Here is a 26,027-nt window from a genome sequence, read left to right as displayed (position 1 = left end):
CAGGGTATGGAGACAAGGGTTGCAAACTAGAACTAGGCATCCTGCAGCAGACTGAGTTTTCTGCTGGTAAAAACTCCAGAAAAAAAAAAAAAAAACTCCAGCAAATATACTTAATGGTTAAACTTTGTTTTAAAAAGAAAAGTCAGGGTGCCTGGGTGGCTCAGTTGGTTGGGCGACTGCCTTTGGCTCAGGTCATGATCCTGGACTTCCAGGATCGAGTCTCGCATTGGGTTCCCAGCAATTTGGGGAGTCTGCTTCTCCCTCTGACCTTCTCCTCTCTCATGCTCTCACTCATTCTCTCTTAAATAAATAAATAAATAAAATCTTAAAAAAATTAAAAAGAAAAGTCGCAGCAGAAGTCAGACTTTCTGCCAAGGGCTGGCTCCCTTTGGCTCTGTGGGCCGCTAGCGCTCTGTCCCAACTGCTCAGCTCAGCGGCCAGCGGCCCTTGACAACAGAGACTCAGAAAAGCGGTTTCCGGTGAAACGGGACGGGCTGCGTTTGACGGCAGTTTGCTGAGCCCAGGGAGGGAAATGGAGCATTTCTTCTCGTTCCCTGCTCTCTCCACTACCGTTTGATATATTCTGCAGCAAAGCAATCGGATAAAGAAATGAGAAGTATGGGGCGCCTGGGTGGCTCAGTTGGTTAAGCCTCTGCCTTCGGCTCAGGTCATGATCTCAGGGTCCTGGGATTGACCCCGCATTGGGCTCTCTGCTCAGCATGGAGCCTCCTTCCCCCTCTCTCTCTGCCTGACTCTCTGCCTGTTTGTGATCTCTGTCAAATAAATAAATAAAGTCTTTTAAAAATAAATAGCTAAATAAATATATATATATATATAAAAAAGAGAACACAGAAAAACCAAAGAAAGAAGAAAAGAAGCCAAAAGCTTCTTTTGGGAGGGGGGAAGGACTTCGTTGACATCTCAGCTAGATGGTTACCTCCATGAAGTGCTTTAGGCAAAAGCATTTTAACACACACCTGATTATAAGTGCTCCCCGTCTTCCAATACATCCCAGCAAGGGAGCTGACAACCAAACCCAACGGAGTAGAGAGGAGGAGAGCCCAGGTGGGAGGACTAGCCTGGGAGAGGCAGAGGGACGCCATCCCCTGTAAAACCACAACGGGACTGGGAAGAAGGTTACGTTACTCCCGTAGATGCAGGACTGTAGGTTGGAAGAATGTAAACCAAGAGTGGTGGTTAAAGTTATTTCCTGGACATGAAAGACCATGGACACCAAAGCTCTCCCTTGGTCTCTATGCTCTGTAGCCTCTACCAGCAACAGCTCTCTGCCTGAGGGCCTTGAATGATCCCATAGAAGCAGTCACGATCGCAGAGCGGGAGATCAGTCACACGCCGTTCCGAGCATGGATTCACCCCCTTGCTACCCCGGGCAAAGCCATTCGACTCATCTGTGACTCAGTTTCCTCACTAATAAAGAACAGCCTCAGGAGAATCGTAAGCCGTAATTAACATGTAATTAGCATAATTAACTCAGTGACACCCCCAGACTCCCACAAGTCCAGACGTCAGCTCATCTTGAACCTGGAGCCACGGCCTCCCCGACTCTGTCCTTTATTTTTCTTTTTGTTTTCCTTTTTTACGTAGTTCTCAGTGATTCATCAGTTGCATATAACGCCCAGTGCTCATCTCATCACGTGCCCTCCCCCATGGCCACCCCCCAGTGACCCCATGCACCTCCCTTTCTGCAACCCTCAGTTTGTTCCCCGGAGTCAAGATCTTTATTTTAGAACTAGAGGCTGGGAAGGATTGAGGAACATGCCCCAAGTGAATGTGGAAAATGCTCTTTTATTAAAATGGGGGAAATGGGGCACTTCATTCTTTCAGAGGGTGTCTTTGGTCCTTGGGCTCTGGCTAGTGGACACGGAGAGCCTGGGGGCACAGAGCAGAGCTCAAAGAATAGACCGGAATCAGTAACAGAGAAAGAAAGGAGAGGGGAAGGCACTAGGAACCGGACAGGATGAAATACCGACTCACCTCCTCGCCTCCTCACCCACCAAAGCAGAACCTGCTCCCCAGCCCACGGGCAGCCGCACAGTGAGGGTCTTTGGGGAATCCTGGGCCGGTGACGTTGTAGCTTCCCATTGGCTGCCCTGGCCTCGGAATGGCCAGACCCAGGACAGACGCGGAGCAGCTGCTTCGGCACCTGTGTGAACTGCCCTCCCACCTGTCCCCACACTACTGGTGAGGACGCTGCCCGCCCCCAGCCTCTGCTGGGCTGTCCCATAGCAATAATCGCGCATGTGTCCTGACTTACACGGCCCGTATTTACTGACCACTGTCTGATGCCGTTGCTGATGTCGGTTCAATCCACTCTCTCCGCGAAACTCTTACTTGGATTCCCCGTGAGCTCACAGTAAGCCGTCCTGTTAGTTGCGAGAAGAACGTTCTCCAGAATTCTCCCCTTCTACAGTGTCCATCCTGGGTAATGGAAACACCAGCCCCTTTGTGCTGTGAGTCTCCACGTGGATGGTGGCCCCCCAGAGTTTTCCTGTCCTCGCCATCGAAGCTTTATTGAGATATAATTGACAACACTGTTTAAGTTGGAGCTTTGTGAGGTGTTGATCCGATAGGGTGATTACTGCAGAATGATTACCAGCTGCGGTAAGGACAGAGCCCACTTCAGTATTCCCAAACTTTCCCCCAGATTAGAATCACCTGGGGGGGGGGGGCTTGTAAAACCCTCGATGCCTGAGCCACACCCTGTTCCAGTCGAGTCCGGAGGTCTGAAGCCCCCCCAAGGTAAGACGCTGTGCCACAAAGCCTGGGGACATTGTCACACTTTCAGGCCCGGCTCTTCCCAAGGCGCATTCCCCTAATGCTTTCACAAAGGCGTGTCTCCTGGGCCTTACGGGGAACGTGTCAGTGGGTGGATTCTCCAGGTTTTATTGCCCAGCTCCAGGCCTGCCGACCCCAGACAAGGCCTTTAGAGCAGCCGGGGCTCATTCGCTGTGGATCCTGGTGGTGGTGGCTCACCATTGGCTCCAGCTGTTAAATTCTGGGCTCTGAGAACAAATTAAATGGAGATTTTGACTTTGAGGGACCTTTGTTCTTCTCTACCCCTTAAGGATGGTGTGAGGTTTGGGTAGGCTGAGGATCCCACCTGCTCTCACTTTTGTAACGAAACCCTTCTGGAGAGCAGAGAAACCAACACAGGTAGTACCTGCTAATTTCGTGTAGAAAAAGATGCTTTTTCCGAAAGAAAAATTGTGTGGCTGCTTCTAGATCTTTGAGTTCCAAATGCTGTCCTAATACTTCAATCATGACAGGAGGGTTTGGACCTGAGAGTTTAGTCGGTGCCGTGATGTACAGTCCCCTCCCGTGGGGTCGGAGCGGACGTGCTGCCCACCACGAGATAGACAGACCGTGCAGGGGACCACTCTCTAGAGCAAGGCTCTTGGTCAGTCTGCTGGGTGTCCAAGAAACGTCTCCTTTAACTTGTTCTAGTGTATTAATGGACTAAACCCATTTTAAAAAGTTATTTCATTTTTAAAAATTTTATTTTCTATTATTTTCTATTTTATTTTGTTTTGTTTTATTTAGTTTATTGCTCCATGCAATACGTGCCTTCCTTAATACCCTAAGAGCGTTCCTTGAACACCAGGTGCGGGGCGCCTGGGTGGCTCTGTTGGTTTCGGCTCAGGTCGTGATCTCGGACTGGTGAGATTGAGCCCCCTGTGAGGCTCTGCACTGACAGATTCTCTCCCTCCTATTCACGCTCCCTCTCTCTCTCAAATAAACAAAATCTTAAAAAAAAAAAAAAAACCCAAACAACCAAAAATGAGGTGATTTCCCTTTTCCATCCCACTGTTGTATTATCTTCCTTGGAAATGTCCCCTGGACACTTTTTTTACAGACAAGGAATGTATTTCTTCTTTTTTTAAGATTTTATTTTCAGTAATCTCTACACCCAGCATGGGGCTCGAACCCACAACCCAACATTGAGAGTTGCATGTTCCACCCGCTGAGCCAGCCCAACGCCCCCGAGATTTCTTCCTTCTGAACAGTCTCCTATACTAGTCTACTGGTAAATAAGTAACACTTGTAAACTTTTCAAACTGCATTCATGTATATATTTTTATTTAAATTCTTCCAATATCCTTAAAGGCCAGTCAGATATTTTCCAGAGACAATGTTAGCATGACAGATTCAGAGACGGGAGCAGGGGCAGGGGGGAGGTAGGCGGGCCCCCCTAATTCAGTGACTAATTCATGTCTAACATATGGCCCTTGGAGATGCTTAGAGGTCATGCCTCACACCATTTTCTAGAACCAACTGGGCCATTCCAGACTCAGAATGGCCCACAGAATAAGGTCAACATTTCCAAAGGTAGAAAATGTCCAGGGAGCCACCACATCACTCTGTCCATCTTGCCTCATCCCAGCAGTCCACGCTCCAGTCCTGTACAATCCTCAGGACTGTGTTCTTCACGACTGGGCCCTCCAGCCTCGCCGTCACATCTGGGGCAAAATTCTGTTTCGTCTCCCTGTGAAGGATAAGAATGGAGCTTTGTTCCCTCACATTCGGTTTTCTTTTGCAGTCCTAGAGAAGCACACAGAACCCCAAGGACAGTCACCATCCCGGAGACCCCTCTGGTCCCCACAGCAGACTGAGACCAGCTGTGCTGCTCTTGGGGAGCCAGGGATGGAGTCTAAGGGCCTCAGTTCAGTCCCTTACTGAGTGGTGAGCAGCCCCCACCAGCTCCGTTACTCATATTCTGGTGGAGTCTCCTCCCTCACTGGGCTGTGGTTGGTCTGTGTGACCAGCAGTATGAGGCAGAAGTGGTCAACATGAAGTAATCAAACACTGGGGTCTTTCTTGGGTGCTCTATCTCTCTCTCTCCCTTGTTCACTGTCATGAGCAGCCCTACATGGGTCAGTGTGGAAACTAGACTCTGTCAAACTCCAGTCAGGCCCTTACCTGAGGCCTCAGGAAAGACCACGAGCTAGAACCAGCCAGTCAACTGCTTCCATATTTCTGGCCCTCAGAAATTTTGTAAGGAAAATCATGTGCTGTGTCAAGTGACTAAACTTTGAGGTATTTTGTCACAGGGCAACAGACAAGGACTACTCCAGGTGTCGTTACAACCTCCACCCAGAATCCACGGCTGACTGAGAAGGTCCCGGTTTCAGGCACGGGGCTTCATAGACACACTTCCTTTCCATCCTGACATCTCCACTGAGGAAGCCGCCAGCCCATTTCACAGATGCGGGAACAGACTCAGAAAGGTAAAGGAACCTGTTCACAGCCCTATGGCTGGTGAGTGGTAATTAATCAGTTAGGACCAGGGTGGAAAGTGAAAGATAGGAAGAATTTAAAATCAGATGGGAGAATCCAGGTCAATTTTCCCATCAGGCAGAAGCAGGAGCTGGGGTCTGATCAACCACTAAAGGAGACTCTAAACCCCAAGGAAACGAGACAAGGGACACTAGCAACATCTTCACTAGCCTTTTGGGTCCAGAGTCTCCCTCTTTCTGAGGAGCTTTGCTTGGGTGGCTGTTTCTGTGCAGGGAGCCCAGCAGAGACTTACAGAACAACCTTCTCTTTCCCCTTGCGCTGCTGGAAGGCCCCCCACAGGAGCTCTCTGCCCCTGAGCCCGATGTCATTCTTGCTCACGTCCAGGTATCTGAGGCTCTGGTTGTGCAAGACCATGGAAGCCATAGCCTGGCAGCAGACAGTGGTGAGCAGGCACTTCTCCAGCCTGGGGAGGGGGGGAAGCAGACAGTAGATGAATCACTGTGCCCCACATCTGAGAGCTCAGCCCATCCCAACCCTCTAAGCCCCAACCAACTCCAAGTTGAGCCACATTACCTCTTTCCAAAATTGTCACCGTGCATTAATTTTGTCCATTCAAAAAATATTTATTGAGCACTCCCTGTGTATCAGGCTCTGCCCTGGGCATTGTTGATGCCACAGTGAAGAAAACATCCCCGGCTTCCTGGAATGCATATGTGATTGGGGGTGGGGCGAGGAGGCAGGTCACCAAATAAATCTATTTGAAGAGCATGGTTGATTTCACTCTACTAGCGTGCAAGGGGTTCTAGTTCCTCTGTGGACACATCCCCCTGTGCTCACAGCTCAGCAGGAGAGGCCGGCCCAGAAAGGAGCCAGGCCATAGGAGCACCGCTTATCAGTAACCCAGAGCGGGCATAAAAGACAAAGTGGTGTGTAGCTGAGCGAAAGGTACAGAAAGGGGGCACTTGGGATCCCATTTTTGTTTCTGTTTAAATACTATATTTATTTATTTATTTGTTAGATATATAGAGAGAGCACACAAGCAGGGGGAGAAGCAGGCTTCCCACTGAGCAAGGAGCCCTACATGGGACCCTGGGATCATGACCTGAGCCGAAGGCAGACGCTTAACCGACTGAGGCACCCAGGCATCCCGGGTCCCATTTTTGAACACAAAGTACAATCTCCCTTGGAGCAAGGCTATGACAAGCAGTGTAAAGCAGACAGGACAGAGGGGCCCTGGGGGTCCCTGCATCTCCTGTGCATCCTTGGCTTTCTTTCCAGTGGCCTCCCCCGCCCTTCTGCTAGCTGAGAAGTGACAAGCTGGAAACAGCTGCCCAAGCCAAAAGGGCACGCACCAGCTTCTCGTTAGTGCAGAATGGCCAGGACCCTGCTCCCTCAGGAAGGCACCTGCTTTTCCATCGGTGCACCAGCCGAAACATTCCTTAATCTTGATCAGTCACGCAAATCACTTCAACAGAAGGAGGAGGGAGAGTCGTTCTAAAATAATTCTAACCATGAGTAAGACCTGCAGGGGTGTGAGGGCCTTTTTTTTTTTTTTTTTTTAATGAGGAGAATAAGCAATAGAAGTCTGGGATCTTCTTGGGGAAAATGTAGATGGCTTTTCTACAAGACCAGAATCCCACAGAATGAAATCTAGGGGATTTTTAGATCAAGAAGTTTGGGGTGGGGGACGGTCCATGAATTTTATACTCAGCCAAGTCACTGCTCATCAGTGAACACAGATTAAAAAAGTCATCTCACACAATCAAAGGCTTAGAGGACACCACATAAATGCTCATCTGGAAATTTGTTTCCTTCTTGAAAATATACTTTACACAATCTAAGAGAGAAATCAATGTCTAAAACACAAGATTCAGTTTCTGGAGAAAAGGAATCATGACCTGGGCCGCCTGGCGTCTTGGCTGGTAGCACATGGGACTCTTGATCTCAGGGTTGGAAGTTTGAGCCCTAAGTTGAGTGTAGAGATTACTTAAAATTAAAAAAAAATCTTGGGGCGCCTGGGTGGCTCAGTGGGTTAAGCCTCTGCCTTCGGCCTAGGTCATGATCTCAGGGTCCTGGGATCGAGCCCCGCGTCGGGCTCTCTGCTCGGCAGGGAGCCTGCTTCCCCCCTTCTCTCTCTCTGCCCACCTCTCTGCCTACTTGTGATCTCTATCAAATAAATAAATAAAATATTAAAAAAAATAAAATTAAAAAGATCTTGAAAAATAGTTTTTTTTTTAAGCGAGAGCGAGCGAGAGAGTGTGTGAGGAAGGGCAGAAGGAGAGGGAGGAGAATCTCCAGCAGGCATCATACTGAGAGCAGAGCCCGACATGGGGCTCTATCTCACGACCCAGAGATCGTGACCTAAGCTAAAATCAAGAGTCTGGTGCATGACTGACTGAGCCACCCAGGCGTCATTAAAAAAAAAAAAAAATCCTGAGTTACAGTGAACACTGAATTTCCTTAGACTAGCTAAGTATCAACAAAAATGAAATCCATTATCAGGACGAACCTAAGAAACGAGAAAGGTAACATAAAACAATGATTGTGATGATCGAGTCTACAAACCCAGATTACACTAATAGGGAACAGAAAATGTGGGCAGAAAAGAGGCATAACCTTTTCATCCACTGATCACCAGGGAAGAGCTGTTTCCAAATCTTTTCCAAATACCTAATGTAACCACGATACGAATTAAAAATAGGATGAATCTTGTCAAATCGTTGGCTGGTGTGCATGTGAGCACCGAGACCATGTAGGAGAAGAAGATAAAAAATTATATGTATAAAAGAATCCCTAAGTAAAAGGTCGATTTCAGAAGACCAGCCATGTCAGGCATTGGTCCACAGCCAACAAACACACTTCTGCTGAATGCAAGACCATTCTCTAGAACCAGGGTCCTCCAAGTGCACCATGCATGGGAGCTGCCTGGGCGTGAAGGTCGAGGGCTCAGCAGGCTCACCCCCAGAGCTCCACACGACCCAGGAGCCCCACCTCCGTGTCCCCATCTAAGGACCTGGAACCAGGGTCTCCAAGAGACACCAGTATCCTCATTCCCTACAGCATGACCCACGGTCACAGAGATGGCCTCCTTGCCCACCAACAGGTGAATGGATAAAGAAAAGGTGGTATTTACACACAATGGGATAGTATCCAGCCCTAAGGAAGAAGGAAATCCAGCCGATGCACCCGGAGGGCATTGTGATAAATGAAATAAGCCAGACAGAGAAACAAAGAGGGCGATGACTTGCATCTCTAACAACTCCCCAGCGGAAGAAGTTCCCAGTCTGGGGAACTCCTTTCCCAACCCTGCACTGAGGCTGCCCAGTCCTCCAACTAAATGGAGGAAAAAATCCAGAAATGCAAAAACCCTGTCCCGTATTCTGCTCAGAGAATTCTACAGACCATTGTCGCAAAAGTGGAGATGGGGTAACTCACTCCAGAATCTGGAGGCCGGACTGGGGTTTCGTGAGGGCCTCAAAGAGCAGGATAACGCCATCGTCCTTCAGGCTATTAAAACCAAGGTCTAAGCTTCTCAAATTTTTGTTTTTATCCAGAGCGGAGACCAGGTCCGGACAGCAGTTGGAGGTCAGGGCACAGTTTCTCAGGCTGCAAAGAAACACATGTCAAGAAAACCAACCAAAACACCTTTAGATTTTACTCCTTTCTTGCCTTTTTTTTTTTTTATAACAGCGTTATCAAGATATTACTAATATCACCAATATCCATTCACCCATTTAGATTGTACAAATCAACATTTTTAGTATATTTACAGAGATGCACATTTGCCACAATTTTAGGACATTTTCATCACCCCAAGAAGGAAAACCCTGTACCCTTTCAATTCCTAATTTCTTCCCCCAGCCTACCCCCCAACCCCAGCAGTCTCTATCTGGTTCTGGATAGTCATCCAAACGAACTGAAATCCAAATCTCAACGACATCTAAAAAAAATTGTTTATTTCATTTACCACATTTTTTTCCTAAAGATTTTTATTTACTTGTTAGAGAAAGAGAGCGCACAAGCAGGGGAGCAGTAGGGAGAGGGGGAAGCAGGCCCCCCACTGAGCAGAGAGCCTGATGCGGGGCTCCATCCCAGGACCCTGGGATCATGACCTGAGCCGAAGGCAGACACTCAACCCACTGAGCCCCCCGGGCGCCCCGACTGTAATATATTTGAGATGCATCCATATGTAGCGTATTTCAATGCACTGTTCCTCTCTGCCGTTGAATCAGTTCTGTCACACGGATACAGCACACACTCTTTATTCACGCCTCAGCTGATCACTGAGGCGGACAGAGACTCCTGGCTCCAGCCCCTTTCCAGCCCTGGCTCCCCTTTGCTCCTGCTAAGGCCAAGAAAAGACCAAATCGCCATCCCCTTTGACTAAGATAACAAGTCATTGCTCCTGCTGAGACAGAAGAAAAAGACCAGTTGCCCAGTCCTGTTTGAACAAGAAAAGAAAGAGAAACAGCCCCCACCCCCAGGTGATTTAGCACTCTCCTGAGGTGCTCCACACGATTATACTTCCACAGGAAAGGGCCATTTGGCCTTGGGGAACTGGGAAAGTGTCCGGGCCTTGAAAGACCTGGAAAATACCCAGCTACCATCTCCCATGGCCTGTAACCATAAAAACTCACTCCTAACCCTGTCAGGTGCTCAGTCTTTGGGAACGATCCCACTGAGCCCGCTGGTGTTAATAAAGCTGTGTACTCCCATCTCTCCACGGGCCGTTTGGGTTTCCTTGGTCACCTCGGATTTTCCGCAACCATCAACACTTAGGTTGTTTCCACCTTCTGACTCTCGTAAACATGCCGCTGTGAACATCTGGGCACATTTCCGTGGGAATGTATGTTCCCGTTTCTGCTGCCCAGGCGCCTTGTGGGGGAGTCGCTAACTCCCGTGTTGGGTCTACGTTTAACCTTGTGAAGAGCCGCTGGATGTTTCCAGAAGCCCCGCACCGCTCCCTGCTCTACTCCGGGAAGCTGAAAGTGTCATGGGCTCAGGGGATATTTCGTACAGATTTCTCCGTTTCTGCTTTTACGAGCTAGCACATTTCTTTACGGTTTAAGACCATCTGAGTTTATTTTCTGTTAATAATAGACAAAAGCACCCAACATCAGTGTTCTGAGTCCCATTTCAACGACTATGGGGGTGTCCCCCCCACACTAAGAAAAGCTCCCAGACACTCATAGGATCAGAGAAATGAACTCAATTCTGACACTATGCGCAGATTGCCAGATTGTGCAGGCTAAGGGCTTAGTCCTGCTGGAAGGCTCTCCCACCTCACTCCCCCTGGACACCGGCCCGAAGCCCAGGCTGTGGTTCCTTCCACTGCAGGTTCCAGCCCCATCCCAGGCTGCCAGTCACCAGTCAGGTTCCCAGGACCCCTCCTTGGAGTCGGTTAATTTGCGGAAGCAGCTCCCAGAACTCAGGAAAGCCATTTACTAGTGACATCACCATTTTACTACAAAAGGATGGACACCGGAAAGACCAGATGGGAAAGACACGTGGGAGGAGGCATGGGGAGAGGACACAGAGCTTCTGGGTCCTCTCCAGGTGGGCCACTCGCCCAGCATCACACCCAGAAGCTCTCAGACCCCGTCCTTTGGGGCTTCCATGGTGGCTGCATTACACAGGCGTGATTAACTAAATCATCCGCTGTGGGTGGCTGGTTCCATCTCCAGCCCCTCTCCCCTCCCCAGAGGTCATGGGGAAGGACTTAAAGTTCTAACCCTCTAATCACAAGGCTGGTCCTTAGGGCAGCAACACCCCATCCTTGGGTCCTTTCCCAAAGTCACTTCATTAACATAATAAAACATACTTTCCTAGCTCTCACCACATAGCTCTCACCATTCTCTCCAAGGGTTTAGGGAGCTTTGTGCCAGAAACAGGGACAAAGACCAAATGCACATTTCTTGTGTTGTAAATCACAATATCCCAGATCCTGATGCCTAAGGGAAATCATTTAAAGAATTCACGATTGAGGGGCACCTGGGTGGCTTAAGTGGGTAAAAGCCTCTGCCTTCAGCTCAGGTCATGATCTCAGGGTCCTGGGATTGAGCCCTGCATCGGGCTCTCTGCTCAGCAGGGAGCCTGCTTCTCCCTCTCTCTCTGCCTGCCTCTCTGCCTACCTGTGATCTCTGTCAAATAAATAAGTAAAATCTTTAAAAAAAAAAAAAAGATTTCATGATCAAGATTATGTGCACACACACAGCCGGTTCCGTCAATCACTCAATTCTACTCCAAGAACCCTCAAGAAGAGGCTATCTGGGACTCACACCAGCCTCTGTAGAGGACACGTAGAACACTGTAAGGCATTGCAAAGCTCCTTCGCTCCTTCATCCTTCAGGGCATTTTCTGCCAAGCTCAGATGGGTCAGCATCTCATTACTCTTGAGGGAGGAGGTAAGAATTTTACAGGTAAGCAGCGCGAGCTCACAATTCTCCAATCTGGGGGGCAGAAACACAGACGGAATCCACTTTAATTCATGTGCACGCCCAGATTTTCTTTGCCCCGCACTGAGAGATGAACACTGCCATCTGGGCTTCCCTTTTTTGGTGTGAAAAGCCTCATCACACCTCTGTTACTCCGTCTTAGGGCTAACAAGTCCTGAAGAAGAGGGTAGCAGCCTTCCTATGACACTAGGGGAATGGAGGAGACGTGGGTCAGGAGAATGGTTATAGGGACAGGAAGGACGGGAAGGAGACCACCGACAGTTAAAGACTATGAACTGGGTATTGTGGGTGGGCAGTATCCAGACTCACAGACACTGGAGTCTGTGAGAGGCAGATTTTGCAAGCTTTAAAAATCAATGCTTACTCAACAACAACAGCAACAACAACAACAACAACATGTATAGGCTTTTAAAAAGTTGCATTAAAGACAGGAGTAGGCATTCATCGTAGAGGTCATGGAAACATTTTCATAGTAATGAAGGAAATAGAGGTTAAAACCATGAGATGCTATCTCCTGCTCAGCCGACTGGCAAGGCCAGTGGGGGGAATACCGATGGGGACGACGGCCGAATGGGGACTCAGAGGTATGGGACAGGGCATCCAGCTGCTGGTGCGACCATAAGCTGGTGCAAAGACGCCAGACACAAGCTGGTGAAATGGAGGAGGGATGTTCTCCGTGACACGGAGATCCCACTGCTGGAGTGTGCATCACAGCGTGTGCACGTGGACTCTGTGTGTGCGTGCGTGTGTGCAAAGAGCCGGCAGGTAGGACGGAAATCTACATTGTTGCATATTTACACAATTGTTACCATTCCTCTGTGTAACCGGGTTCTGAAGCAGCTGAGCACAAAAATGTCCGTGGATCAGAAAAAGAACATGTCCTAGCTGAGGCCACTTGTGTGAAATTCAAAGCAATGTGGAACTGTGGTGCTGTGTGTACACGTGTGAGAGGGGCCTGGGTGGCTCAGTCAGTTGGGCGTCTGCCTTCGGCTCAGATCAGAATCCCAGGCTCCTGGGATCGAGCCCCGCGTCGGGCTCTCTGCTTAGCAGAGAGTCTGCTTCTCCTTCTCTCTCTGTGTTCTCCCTCTCTCTTTCTCACAAATAAATACATAAAATCTTAAAAAATATATATACACATGAGGGGCCTGCTCGGCCCAGCTGAAGGAGGCTATCATGAAGAGCAGGGCCGGGATCAATACAAATGTTGAGGAAGGAAAACTGCTGGAGAGGTTCTAGGTCATAAGCGGGAGGACAGATAAACCAGGGTCTCTGTAGCTCTGTAGTCCAACTAATGCTCTTGTCCCAGAAGCACTCAACTCACCAAACTCATGAACAACAGTCATGACAACAAGAGTTACGACAGCCTCTCCAGTCGGTCCACTGGCAGGCAATACATCCCAAATGTCTCCAGGCAGATACTTCTTTTTTTTTAAATTATTTTTATTAACATATATTGTATTATTTGCCCCAGGGGTACAGGTCTGTAAATCACCAGGCTTACATACTTCACAGCACTCACCATAGCACATACCCTCCCAGTGTCCATAACCCGACCCCCCCTCTCCTAAGCCCCCTCCCCCCCATCAACCCTCAGTTTGTTCTGTGAGATTAAGAATTTCTTATGGTTTGTCTCCCTCCCGATCCCATCTTGTTTCATTTTTTCCTTCCCTACCCCCCACGACACCCCCGCCCTGCCTCTCAAATTCCTCATATCAGGGAGATCATATGAAAATTCTTTCTCTGATTGACTTATTTCTCTTTTTTTTTTAAGTTTTCAGCATAACAGTATTCATTGTTTCTGCACCACACCCAGTGCTCCATGCAATCCGTGCCCTCTCCAATACCCACCACCTGGTTCCCCCAACCTCCCACCCCCCGCCGCTTCAAAACCCTCAGATTGTTTTTCAGAGTCCATAGTCTCTCATGGTTCACCTCCCCTTCCAATTTCCCTCAACTCCCTTCTCCTCTCCATCTCCCCTTGTCCTCCATGCTATTTGTTATGCTCCACAAATAAGTGAAACCATATGATAATTGGCTCTCTCTGCTGGACTTATTTCACTCAGCATAATACCCTCTAGTTCCAACCATGTCGTTGCTAATGGGAAGAGTTCATGGTTTTTGATGGCTGCATAGTATTCCATTGTGTGTGTGTGTGTGTGTGTGTGTGTGTGTGTGTGTATACCACATCTTCTTTATCCATTCATCCGTTGATGGACATCTAGGTTCTTTCCATAGTTTGGCTATTGTGGACATTGCTGCTATAAACTTTCGGGTGCACGTGCCCCTTCAGATCACTACGTTTGTATCTTTAGGGTAAATACCCAGTAGTGCAATTGCTGGGTCATGGGATAGCTCTATTTTCAACTTTTTGAGGAACCTCCATGCTGTTTTCCAGAGTGGCTGCACCAGCTTGCATTCCCACCAACAGTGGAGGAGGGTTCCCCTTTCTCCGCATCCTCGCCAGCATCTGTCATTTCCTGACTTGTTAATTTTACCCATTCTGACTGGTGTGAGGTGGGATCTCATTGTGGTTTTGATTTGTATTTCCCTGATGCTGAGTGATGTGGAGCACTTTTTCATGTGTCTGTTGGCCATCTGGATGTCTTCTTTGCAGAAATGTCTGTTCATGTCCTCTGCCCATTTCTTGATTGGATTATTTGTTCTTTGGGTGTTGAGTTTAATAAGTTCCTTATAGATTTGGGATACTAGCCCTTGATCTGATATGTCCTTTGCGAATCTCTTCTCCCATTCTGTCAGTTCCTTTTTGGTTTTGTCGGCTGCTTCCTTTGCTGTGCAAAAGCTTTTGATCTTGATGAAGTCCCAGTAGTTCCTTTCTGCCCTTGCTTCCCTGGCTGCTGGTGATGTTTCCGGGAAGACGTTGCTCAGGCAGGTACTTATTAGCAATAGCGTTTGTTACTTCCAAGATCCTTGGCAAGATTAATCCAACTTTTAGGGGTAACTGAGCAGTCTTCCAGCCTATGGAGTCCACATAAAAATGCCAAGCCTGAACTCCTGGGGAAAATGGTACCCACGTAGTCGCATATATCCCATCTACTGTCCCACATCTTTGTTCTTCAGGCAAGAGCAACTCCAGGAAGGATGCTCATCTTCTCCAGCTGGTAAGCATCAAATTCAGCATCTTAGTCACAAAGTATCAAATAATAGACACTTGGGGCCAAAATCAGCAGGCACAGGCTTACAACTGGGCTCTATCTATGAAACAGGACCTCAATTTTACATTTCTCTGTCAAACAATCTTCAAGACAAAGAACTGAGATTTCACTCCCATGAGATCACAGCTGCCATCTTGTTAAGCGAGATTTCCACCTGACATTGACCTTTACCCGACTACCATGCTGAGCCACCTCTGGGTCTAGCCACCTAAGCCTCCAGGCTCTACTCAGCTCTGACAGGTGTGAAGGACCAGAGCTGGCTGGTGGAAACAAGAGGTTGCCCAAGCTTAATTGGGACAATGGAACACACAGAAAGTCTGGTGAGGATGCTGGTAAGTGTTTACTGACTCTGGAGAAAAAAGCCCTGATGTGCAGTGTTTGCCAATGTCTAGTGTGATGCTCCCACAGTGGCTGATTCACCGACATGGAGTTGTTGAACGCACAGTGGGAGCACCCCACTGCACAAATGCGACAACCTCAGGAACGCGCACTGGATGTTGGCTGACTTTGGCTGTGGGCCAGGTCTCCTGGCCACCTGGTTTTGTACAGCCTGTGAGCTAAGAACAATGTGTGTGTATATCAAGTCATCACATTGTACACCTCAAAAAAAAAAAGCCAAATAAAACTAACAAGAAGATCAAAAGAAGGATGATAGGAAGATTACGCATGTAACCCCACCTCGGAAAGAACAGTCTGGGCACCAGGGTCTCACCAGACCCCAGGCTTCTCTTACCTCAGACACTGCAGATAGCACTGTGGACATTTCAAGGCTGTGCACAGAAACTCCATGGCCTCACGTCTCACTTCCGTGCCTTGTATTTCCAAGTAGCTCAGATACTGGTTTTCAATCAAAACTTGGATTAAGTCTTCGTTCAGCATGGAGGGATGCACACGTCTGAAGCTGGAGAGGGAAGCAGTGCCTAGTTACAATCAGATCTCATCTCCTTACTGAGGTGTGATTGACACATAATAATGTGTAAGCTTAAGCTGCAGGACATGTTGATTGGATCCATTAATATACTGCAAAATGGTGACTGCCTTGGCATTGGGTAACACTGTCATCCTGTCACAAAATTATCATTTCTTTTTTGTGTGTGTGATGAGAATCCTTTGCAGGATACTGTACAATATTGCTGACTGCTGCCACAATGCTGACGATCAGATTTCCAGAATTTATTCGACTTCTACCTGGAGCTCTGTACCTTTTGACCAACACCTGTCCATTTGCTCATCAGTTCTAGATTCAATTCATCTAGGAGTACATGAGGGCTTTCCTGTGAGGTCTGCACTGGGTCCTCAGCTTAGCAGGGCCTCCCTGGTTGGGTGATCCTATGTAGGTCACGTACCTTCCAAGCTTCAGCGTCAGGGCCACAAGAGAGAGTGCTTGATGCCTTCTCCTTAAGATGGGGGTGGGGGCTAATGTACACGATACCTGTAATTGGCTTTGCACGGGGCTTGATGTACAGTGCCCACTCAGTATGTGGGTGCTATTAATAGTCGTCATAATAACAGGAGACAAAATTGGTCAGATACTGGCTAGGGACCACGTGATGTCTGGTGGGCTATTTCAAGGAATTCTGATGAGTTATTCGGCTTCTGGATCTTAAAAGCAGAGAGCGAGAGAGAGCATGGTGTAGTGGCTAGGAGAATGGACTCAAGCCAAGATGTGCATGAGATTCTTGACTCTGGGAAACACACTGTGGGTTGCTGGGGGGAGGTGGGTCAGGGGCTGGGGTAATTGGGCATGAAGGAGGGCATGTGATGTGATGAGCACTGGGCATTATATGCAACTAACGAATCATTGAATGTTACGTCAGAAATTAATGATGTATTATATGTTGGTTAATTGAATTTAAATTTAAAAAATTTAAAAAACCATATTTTAAGGATGTAGCAACAGTATCACCTTGTGCCCCAGTTTGTTCATCTGTGAAATGGGGAAAACGACTCCATTTGTATGTCCTTTTTGGAAAAATGATCTCATTAATGGGTGGAATCTCAGAAAGCAAACAAACCCAAAACTCAGAAAAAGAGATTGGGGTTTGTTGTTGTTGGTGGTGGTGTTAGAGGCAGGAGGCGGAGGAATTGGGTGAGGGCGGCCAAAGGGTACAAGCTCGTAGGTACCAGTTGTAAAAACACTGGGAATGTGCTGTACGGCCCGAGGACTGCTGTCAGCATGGCTGGGCGGCGTATTTGAGAGTTGCCAAGAGAGAAGATCCTTCTCACCACAAGGAAGAAAACCATTTGGCCTCTCTAGGAAGTGATGAATATTAACTTACGAAGGTGATCAATTTGCAATACATGCACGTCAAGACATTATGCTGCACACCTGAACACTTACTCAGTGCTGTGCGTCCGTTCTGCCTCCGTAAGACTGGAAGGGGAAAACAGTACACAAGGACGCTTTCTGCAGGTCTAGGCGAGCAGAGAGGGGCTAGAAAAATGGAATGGGGAACAGACTCTTTTGGTGGAATTCCTTCCAGCCAAGGTCTGTTTGTACGTACATGAGTTTTTGCAGTTTACACCCAGGATGTCTCAGAGCCGCAGAAAGAACCTTCACTGGCTCAGCCTCCAAAGAAGTGTTGGTCAAAGTCAGGACTTCCAAATTCTCATGTGTCCTAAACACGGAGCAGAATTCTTGCCACCAGAGAAAACACTGGTCACTGCTTTCTGGTCTATGTGCAAGGGAGGAAAGAGAACACAAATCATCGTGAGAGGTGAAACTTGAGAAAATCTACTTGTAAACCCAGGGCTGATGTTCCCAGCCCTGGTTGTGATCACAGATTCTTTCTGATTCCAGTAAGTCTTTCTCATTAAAAAAAAAAAAAATGCCCAGGAATACCACTGCAAGAGTTCTCATTTTATCCCAGGAAGACTTGTGGTCTTAAATAAGGATATCTAGATTTCCCCATGACTTTGGAAGAAAGAGAGTTGTTGTTTTAATCACTTAGGATTTCTATGGGGGCAGATATTGAATTATAGCTTTATCTTATATTCTTACTCTTTGCTTATAAAATTATTAAAAAAGAAAAAAGTCTATGTAGGAACAGAATAAGGGAAAAATTAATTTCTTTTGGCATGGTGAGTGCAGGAAAGGAAAATCCACAGCTAGACCAATATGAGATGTAGTTGGACTCTGGAAGGACCTGCTAATTTTCCCCTTCATTTTCCCCTGTGCAGTCTTTTCAGAGATGCTGGCCAAGAGACTCTGTGAGGATTTTTCTTTCATGCTGTTTGTATTAGACAGTTGCAAATGAGGGGGGGAACTGCTTTAATAATCTCCAGTGCACCCAGAAGACTGTAGGACACCTCACTGAAGAAGGTATACACACATGTTAAAATAGTTCTAAGACGTATTAGATGAAAAAAGAAAATTTCAGAAAACTTCTTACACTAGCATGTCATCTTCGTTCAGAATGAAATCCCATAAAATAAAGCCATGTGCCTTTCCCACCCATTTTAAATGCAAACACATAAAAGCAATACAAAGTATTTTGCACATATTTTAACAATTTTTATAATTATGGAAAGATAATTTTTTAAGTAAAATCAATAAAATTGATATTAAAAAATACAAACTCCATGTATGGGGGCGGTGGGGGAAGTGGATACAAGTGGTCAAAGTTATATAAGTTGTAAGATACGTTATAAGATGAATAGATTCTAGGGGGTGACTATCAGCTGGGACTATCAGGGACGATACCATATTGTGTATTTGAAAGTCATTTGAGAATAAAAGTTCTCATCAGACACACACACACACACACACACACACACACACACACACACTGTAACTAGGTAAGGAGATGGATATATTAAGTAACCTTATTGTGATAATCCTTTTGCGATGTGTACATATAGAAAATCACTATGTTGTATGCCTAAACGTACACAAGGCTATACGTCAATCACAGCTCCAAAAAGCTGGGGTAAGTATACGAACCCTCTTCAAGGGGTTGAACAACTTGACCTTGGACAAGTTACAAATCTACCTGACCTCCATTGCTTCCTGGTGCCCAATGGCAATGTTAAAATGAATAATTCACATAAAATACCTGGCACTGTGTCTGGTACAGAGCAATGGCTAAAAAAATATGAACCAGTATGAGAACTGTACGAAAAAATGAGTGGTCAGTAGAAACTGTCACTTCTTAAGAAAAAATAAGTTCACTATATTTGTTTAAATATAGATCTTCTGTGAGAGTTTCAGTTGAATGGTGGGAATAAAAATCACATTAGTAATTGTAGCTTGTTTTTATTGGTAGGAGCTAAAGGCTGGGACAGGCTTGGTGTATCATGCATATTGTCTCACTTAACCTTCCAAAAACCTTGTACTATTTTTTAAAAATCATTTACTCATGAAGAAACAGTGACCCAGAAAAGTTAGGTGAACTTGTCTAAAGACACACAGTTGGTTCTGGGAGGAGATGGAGAACTCAAACTCTTACCCAGGAAGCCAAGACACCCACTTCAAATCACAGTGGGGAGTAGGGAAGAAACAGTGACTAGAAATGGTGTTTTCAAGGTGTTTGGTAGGAAAATAAGAAGGAAGATGTGATAGTCCCCTGATGAGGACAAGTGGTTTTCAGTTCTTTTTTCACTAATTAAAGACGGAAGCGATGTTTTTGCACTGAAAGGAAATCTCCCTTGGAGTTGCACTGCCCAATATGGCAGCCACTAGCTACATGTGACTACTCAAATTTAAATTAACTGAAGTTAAATAAGATTTGAAATGCACTGCCTCAGTCCCACGAGCTGCAGTCCAAGTGCTCCTAAGTGTCACATAGCTTGTGGATTTCCACCGTGACAGAAAGTCCCATTGGATAGCACTTCCCTAGAGACCAGCAAGCTGGTGATATGCAGAAGTGGGGATGACAGGTGTAATAAGGTCCCCACATATAAGGGAGGGGAGGGCAGGCAGGATAGAGATAAGGAAAGTAAACAAATCATCTTGCTTCCAGGATTCTCCCCGTTTTAGCACGGAAATCTGCATCCTAGCAGCACCGTGTGTGAGGAACGACCTCAGGACAGCTGGTCGCCCTGAATGGCTGGGGGACGGTAGGCAAGGTCCCTGGGAAGCACAAGTTGCCAAAGGAGAGATGAGAGCACTCACTCAGCAGAACGGAGGGGATCCGAGCTGAGTGTGCCCACGTGGGGGATGGTCAGGGTCATAGTCAGTTCTAGATCCCGCAGACGTTGACAGTGCTTAAGACAAAAGGCAGACACTTGCATGTCTTTCTTCTTGCTGATGATCAAAGCAGCCTTCTGACAATCGCTTAGGGTCTGACGCACAAATGCCTCCTCCTGGATCTCATGCAGACAGTAGAACAGCTGCGGGACGCCGTGGTGCAGTGTGGGTGGGCCACATTCATGCAACAGGGCTGCCACTTTCAGCAACTTCTTCTTGTTGCCCAGGGACAGCTTGCATCCAAATGACTTCCCTGCAGCTGAAGCGCACGTTTCGTTTAAAAGGCCAAATAAGAAGAGCCCCATCTGAGCAAGATAGTTTTTCTTTCTTCCGGGATATGCTATCAGGCGTATGATCTGAACACGGTCCAACACCCGGAAATTTCTGAGTTGTTGTGGGAAGCACAGAACGTACAACAAGGCAGCAAAAAACTCCTGGAAGCTTAGAATGGCAAATGCATAGCGGTCTCCGTCACCTGCCACCCTTTGAAAAATATTCACACGGAGAAAAGTAGCAACAGCGGTCTCATCTAGCTTGGCCTGCTCGAGGTCTTTTGTGTCAAACACCCATCTCATGTTCCACATGCCCTCTGCGGCCAAGTAACACAGACCTGCCAGTCGTGTCTGATGAGTGTTCCTGGGAGGGCTTCCAGGCTTGGTGGCAAAGAAGCCAGACAGATACTGGACAAATACAGCTGTGGCGTTTGGATATGCCTGTGCAAGTTCTGCTCCTCTCTGCATCTGCTGTCTCAGACAGGAACACACCATCCAGCAAACTGCAGGGACCTGACACATGGAGAAGAGAACTGTATTTCCTGTGACAAACCTCAAGGCTTCATCAGCATCCCTCTTGTTTCCGAAATACGTCCTGAAGTACTTGGCTCTTTCTGCCATACTAAACCCCGTGAGTGTTATGAAAGAGGGGTGTTTCAGGAAGGGCTTGAGCTTCCTCCAAGATGTGAACCTGAAGGTGATCAGTAAGGTGGCTTCGGGAAGCATTCTTTTGCTCAGCAGACTAGCCAGGAGGACAGGCCCGGGCAATTTCTGGATCCAGTCATCACTCAGGTCAGCTGGTCTATCCGTGAGGGTCAGTGACACTTCCTCAAAGCCATCAAACAGGAGCAGAAGTTGGTCTGGTTTGGACATAATCTTGGACATGAGAGACTGTGACCCGGGCCACTTACGGGCAATCAGCTCTGCGAAGCTCTGCTCGTCCTCCTGAGCCATTTCCCGGCAATGGAAGTAGAAAGCACACTGGAACTTGTGGTGGTAGAACTTGTTTTCCACCCACTCCAACATCACCTTTTTGGCCAAACTTGTTTTTCCAACCCCAGCGACTCCCTGTAGGACCACAGTCTTGGGCTGTCTGGCTTGAGGTCTTTTGGGAAGAAAAAGGCATGGTAAGATCCTCTCGTGTCTCTCTATGTCTTGGTAGAAGAAGTCTGCATGGCTCCCACACCAGGTGGTCATCGTCCGCGTCATGGAATACTCATCTGTCACGTGCACTTTGTACTCCTGTATTTTATCTAGATTAGCAGGGTGGGAGAGAGACAGGGTAGAGTGTCAGAGTTGTGTACAAGAACTGATCGAATGAGAAGAAAGCTAGCCTTGACGTCTACATCAAGCCCCATGACACACCTGGACACTTCATGCTCTTTTCCTGACAGCCCTACACCAATAAAGAAGCCGTGGGTAATCGGAAAAGTCAATGTGAAGTGACTTAAACAGAAAAGGGCTGCTTTTTCCTTAAGAAATAGGGGGATCTGTGTGTAAAACTGTTGAAATGGGTGGGGTGGTTTTGTAGCTTCAGGGCCAAGTAACACCACATTTCTGTAAGTATGTCCTTTGCACCGCTTGCCTCCTGATGAGAGGATTGCTATTGTAGTTATGTTATCATTATGTCGTGAGTTATATTTGCATTCAAAGCAGAAATCGTGGGGAGAAGGGACATGTTCGCAGCTCATGTAAACTTCCATTGGTACAAACCGAAACACTCAGGAGGCTTCTACTTGTATCTCATGGCCTAGAGCCATCAGATGGTTAACCCCAACTTTAAGGAAACCTGGAGAAAAAGTATTTCCCTTAGGGCTGGGTCCATTTTATCCTTAAATAAATTGGATTCTGTCAACACATGAGATGTGGGGTACGGAGTTAATAGCATCTGTCACAGCCTTTATCTCAACCTGTGATTCTCTCTCCCCTCCCCTCAACAGGAAACTTTACAAATTATACATGATGTCTCACTCTGACTTCCTTCCCTCCACCTCCAGCTGATAGATAGGAGGAAGCTTACTGCAAGTTCAAGGTCTACTTACTTATTGGGTTTATGAGGGTAAGCAAGTCACAGAAGCTCTAAGACTCGAGCCTGCCGTCTCCAAAATAAGTAGACTTTACAACTCTGGCTCAGACTGTGGTGTCAGAACCATCAGCCCTCTAGTGTTTGTTGAACGGCTAGAACTGGGAATCCCATACCCCACCTTCCGTGTGCTTTCCAGCAGATTAGAGTGTTGCCCTGGGGCCCTCAGCTCCTTTTGACCTCATCTCTTCATACAACCTGACTGGGAAGTGCAAACTTGATTCACATGAACAGAATTCTTTCTAGAATCCAACTTTTGATGCTTCAGGATGGTGGAGTGGAGAAGAGGAGGGATTAAGGTATTTGCTGTACATTTTTTTTTTTTTCCCTACCAACTGTTCCCATCTGGCAACAGCACTCCAGTGGTTCTTTGGAAAACCACCCCTTGCCACTCTTGGTCTGTTCTGTTGGGCTGTGGGTGGCCCTACCACCAAGCTCTCCCTGAAGTATGTGGGCCAGTCTTAACCAACCAGGGCGCTTCATCATTTCGTTCATTGTTGAGCTCGTGACCTCAGTTCATTCAGCTGAATCAGTTCAGGGATGAGTGCTTGGAGAAATGAGAAAATACTCCTCTTTCTGCCAATGGTGCTAAGCAGGCACAATGTATGGGTGAGGTAGCTGGTGGTCAAGATGGCCACTGTGGTAGGAGGGACCACTCAAGGCTGAGTCCCACGGAAAAAGAGGGAGCCAGGAGAAGGACAGAAGTGATGTCTCCTTGACATCACTCGATGCCTCCCGCTGGGCTAGTGGCTGGACTTCTGAGTTAGGTGTGTCCATAACTACTCTTTTTTATTAAAATTCTGATTCATTTGAACAGACACTGACATACTAATTTACAATCTGTCTCGCCCCAGGAATTGAGCTTCTCACCCCAACCCAAAGCCCGTTTTCCTCCAGGCTTTGTCACAATGCCAGCACATACCAGATTCTCCTTCCTCCAAATTCACTGGCATTTCTCTTGGGTTCGAGTCCTCGGGCTCCAGGTTGGGTAGAATGTCTGGAACAGACAAGAAAGGAGACTGTCACACTGGAATGACTGACAAGACAGGGAAAGCCACATGGAAGCAACAGGCCCTTTCAGGATAGGATCCCAGAGTCCCATTCTCTCACCAACTTGGTCCAGGGTGAAGAAAATGGCCTAGACTCCACCATGATGCTAGGAAGTAAGAAAATGGTGCTGTTTTAGGATGTACTGAAGAAGAATTCAATAACATAAATCGATAGCTCATCCAAACACAGAGGGAGTGATATACACAAACACACATGCATATGTGTATATGAGATACATGCACACTTTAAAATCTATGAGTGTGCACATATATGTGTGCATGTGTCTGTGTACATACATATTTAGATGTATATGAAAATAATCATGTGTGTACACACATAGATAGTCACTAACTCCTCTTACTCGGGCTATTTAAGTTCTATAAAATTACTGTAAATATTCAAATAACCAATACCGCGCCCCCGTGAATACAGGGTTAGATTCCTGTAGCCTCTGCTTACAACATTTCGGCTCTTCAATGCGTAACCATGGTCTACGTGTGTTTTTGTTTAAAGAAATCTTATTCAATATGTATTATTGATTCATGAACATCCCTTCACCACCACACTTGGGGGACAGGTTAAACACCAACGAGATACACAGAAACATAAAAAAGAAACAAACAAAAAACAGGATGAGGGCACCGGTCAGAAGGCAGAGCACTGCTTTATTCAGCTGCAGCTGGGAACATCAGTGTCCAATTTTTCTCCAACCTACATGTCCATAATGACTATGAAAGTGCCACAATGACTGATCTTGGAGTTAAAATAAGTTTTAGTGAATAGGCAAATTCACAAACGTGGAATCCATCAATAATGAAGATAGAGTATCTACAGATACCAGATAAGCAGTATCTGGTTAAGTTTTTTAAAACTATGCTAATGTGATGGTCTTTGGGTTTGGGGGTCGGTCATCATCATACTCCACTATTTGCCTTCTTGTTCAGGTGGCCAGTATGGGTACCCAGTAAAGTATTTATTTCTTTAATACTCAAACCCGTTCCCATTTAAAAAAAAAAGATTTTGTTTATTGTGGCCATGGCTGCCAGGAACATTGGGGTGCACCCCAATGTTCCTGGCAGCCATGGCCACAATAGCCAAATGTGGAAGGAGCCGAGATGCCCTTCAACAGACAAATGGATAAAGAAGATGTGGTGCATACACACAATGGAGTATCACTCAGCCATCAGAAAGGAAGGACACCCACCATTTGCATCAACATGGATGGATGGGACTGGAGGGGATTACGCTGAGTGAAGTACGTCAAGCAGAGAAAGTTAATGATCATATGGTGTCACTCAGGTGTGCAACATAAGGAATAGTGCAGAGGATCATAGGGAAGGGAGGGAAAACTGATGGGAAGAAATCAGAGAGGGAGACAAACCGTGAGAGACTCTGGGAAACAAACTGAGGGTTTCAGAGGGGAGGGGAATGGGGGGAGGGGGTAAGAGAGTGATGGGCGTGAAGAAGGGCATGTATTGTGATGAGCCCTGAGTGTTATATGTAACTAATGAATCACTGAACACAACATCAAAAACTAATGATGTACTATACAGTGCCTAACTAAACATAATAAAAATTTTTAAAAAGATTTTATTTATTTATTTGCTAGAGAGAGAGTGAGAGAGGATACAAGCGAGGGGAGTGGCAGGCAGAAGGAGAGGCAGGCTCCCTGCTGAGCAAGGAACCCAATGTGGGACTCGATTCCAGGACCCTGGGATCCTGACCTGAGCTGAAGGCAGCTGCTTAACTGACTGAGCCACCCAGGTATCCCCCCAGCCCCGTTTTGTAGACCAGATTACTACTCACAATTTAGCTCCATCTGTACCCGAAGACACAATTCTGTCTGGTTCATCTTGGCAAAGATGTCATGAGTCACATCCCAAGCTAGTCGTCCGGGGAAGAACTCCACCAAGAGATGAACCACCTCTCCCCATCTGGCTGTCTTCACCTGGTCCCAGGTGATCTGGACTGATCCAGGCCTGGGGTTCTCATCCACTAAAAGCTGCTTGAATGTTTGCAGCTCCTCCTTGCTTAAATAGGCCACGTACAGCATGACTCCATTTTCAAAAGGAGAGTTGGAGGAGGCAGAGGACATCAAGGATGACATTAAATAACAAGGAGAAGGAGAGCTAGAAGAGGAAGAGGAAGAACAGGGGGAAGACTGAGAGGAAGAGCTGGAGGAAGAGCAGACAAAAGGGCCAGACTTCAGATCCACATCACTCATCTCCACTCAAGACGTAGAACCTTAGTGCCAGTGATGATGCCAGTCAGTCAGAAGAGAGTACAGACAAGACCTGTAGAGACATGAAAATATAAGTAAATGAAAACCCACTCAAGAAGACGGATTTATCTAATCCATATCTGGTAGAGTATACAATGCGCCAGATACTCTCTTTAGCTCCTTCCCCCCTCAAGGTTCTTTGCTTGCGGAAAAACCTAAGGACCTGTCCAGTATTCAGGCTTAGGGTTTGGACTTAAATCCATTCTGTAGTTTTTATTCTTGATGTCATGTACTAGCAAGGTAAGTGGCCAAATCACAGCACCTCTCTG

General features: G+C 46.9%; 1 protein-coding gene across 1 annotated transcript; it reads right to left on the bottom strand.

The window, feature by feature from the left end:
- Window positions 1-5,544: 5,544 nt before the first annotated feature.
- NLRP8 (NLR family pyrin domain containing 8) lies at window positions 5,545-25,572 on the bottom strand. Its single transcript, XM_047709790.1, has 10 exons — window positions 25,284-25,572; window positions 23,350-23,424; window positions 19,998-21,597; window positions 17,389-17,559; window positions 15,618-15,785; window positions 14,629-14,687; window positions 13,070-13,091; window positions 11,535-11,705; window positions 8,692-8,862; window positions 5,545-5,719 (listed from the first exon to the last, which is right to left on the bottom strand). Exons 1-10 carry the CDS (start codon window positions 25,570-25,572, stop codon window positions 5,545-5,547), a joined length of 2,901 nt encoding a protein of 966 aa, XP_047565746.1.
- Window positions 25,573-26,027: the final 455 nt, after the last annotated feature.

This window comes from Lutra lutra, chromosome 17 (assembly GCF_902655055.1).
Source record: "Lutra lutra chromosome 17, mLutLut1.2, whole genome shotgun sequence".
NCBI lineage: Eukaryota > Metazoa > Chordata > Mammalia > Carnivora > Mustelidae > Lutra > Lutra lutra.
Note: the sequence above shows the minus strand (reverse complement) of the source record. Positions and strands in the feature narration are given on the sequence as shown.

Coding starts and splice junctions, on each gene's coding strand:
- NLRP8 (XM_047709790.1), bottom strand. CDS start 25,572: ATGTCCTCTGCCTCCTCCAACTCTCCTTTTGAAAATGGAGTCATGCTG. Junction 14,688..15,617: donor TGCTATCTGCAGTGTCTGAG/GTAAGAGAAGCC, acceptor TGGACTCCATAG/GCTGGAAGACTGCTCAGTTA. Junction 13,092..14,628: donor TCTTGCCAAGGATCTTGGAA/GTAACAAACGCT, acceptor ATTGCCTGCCAG/TGGACCGACTGGAGAGGCTG.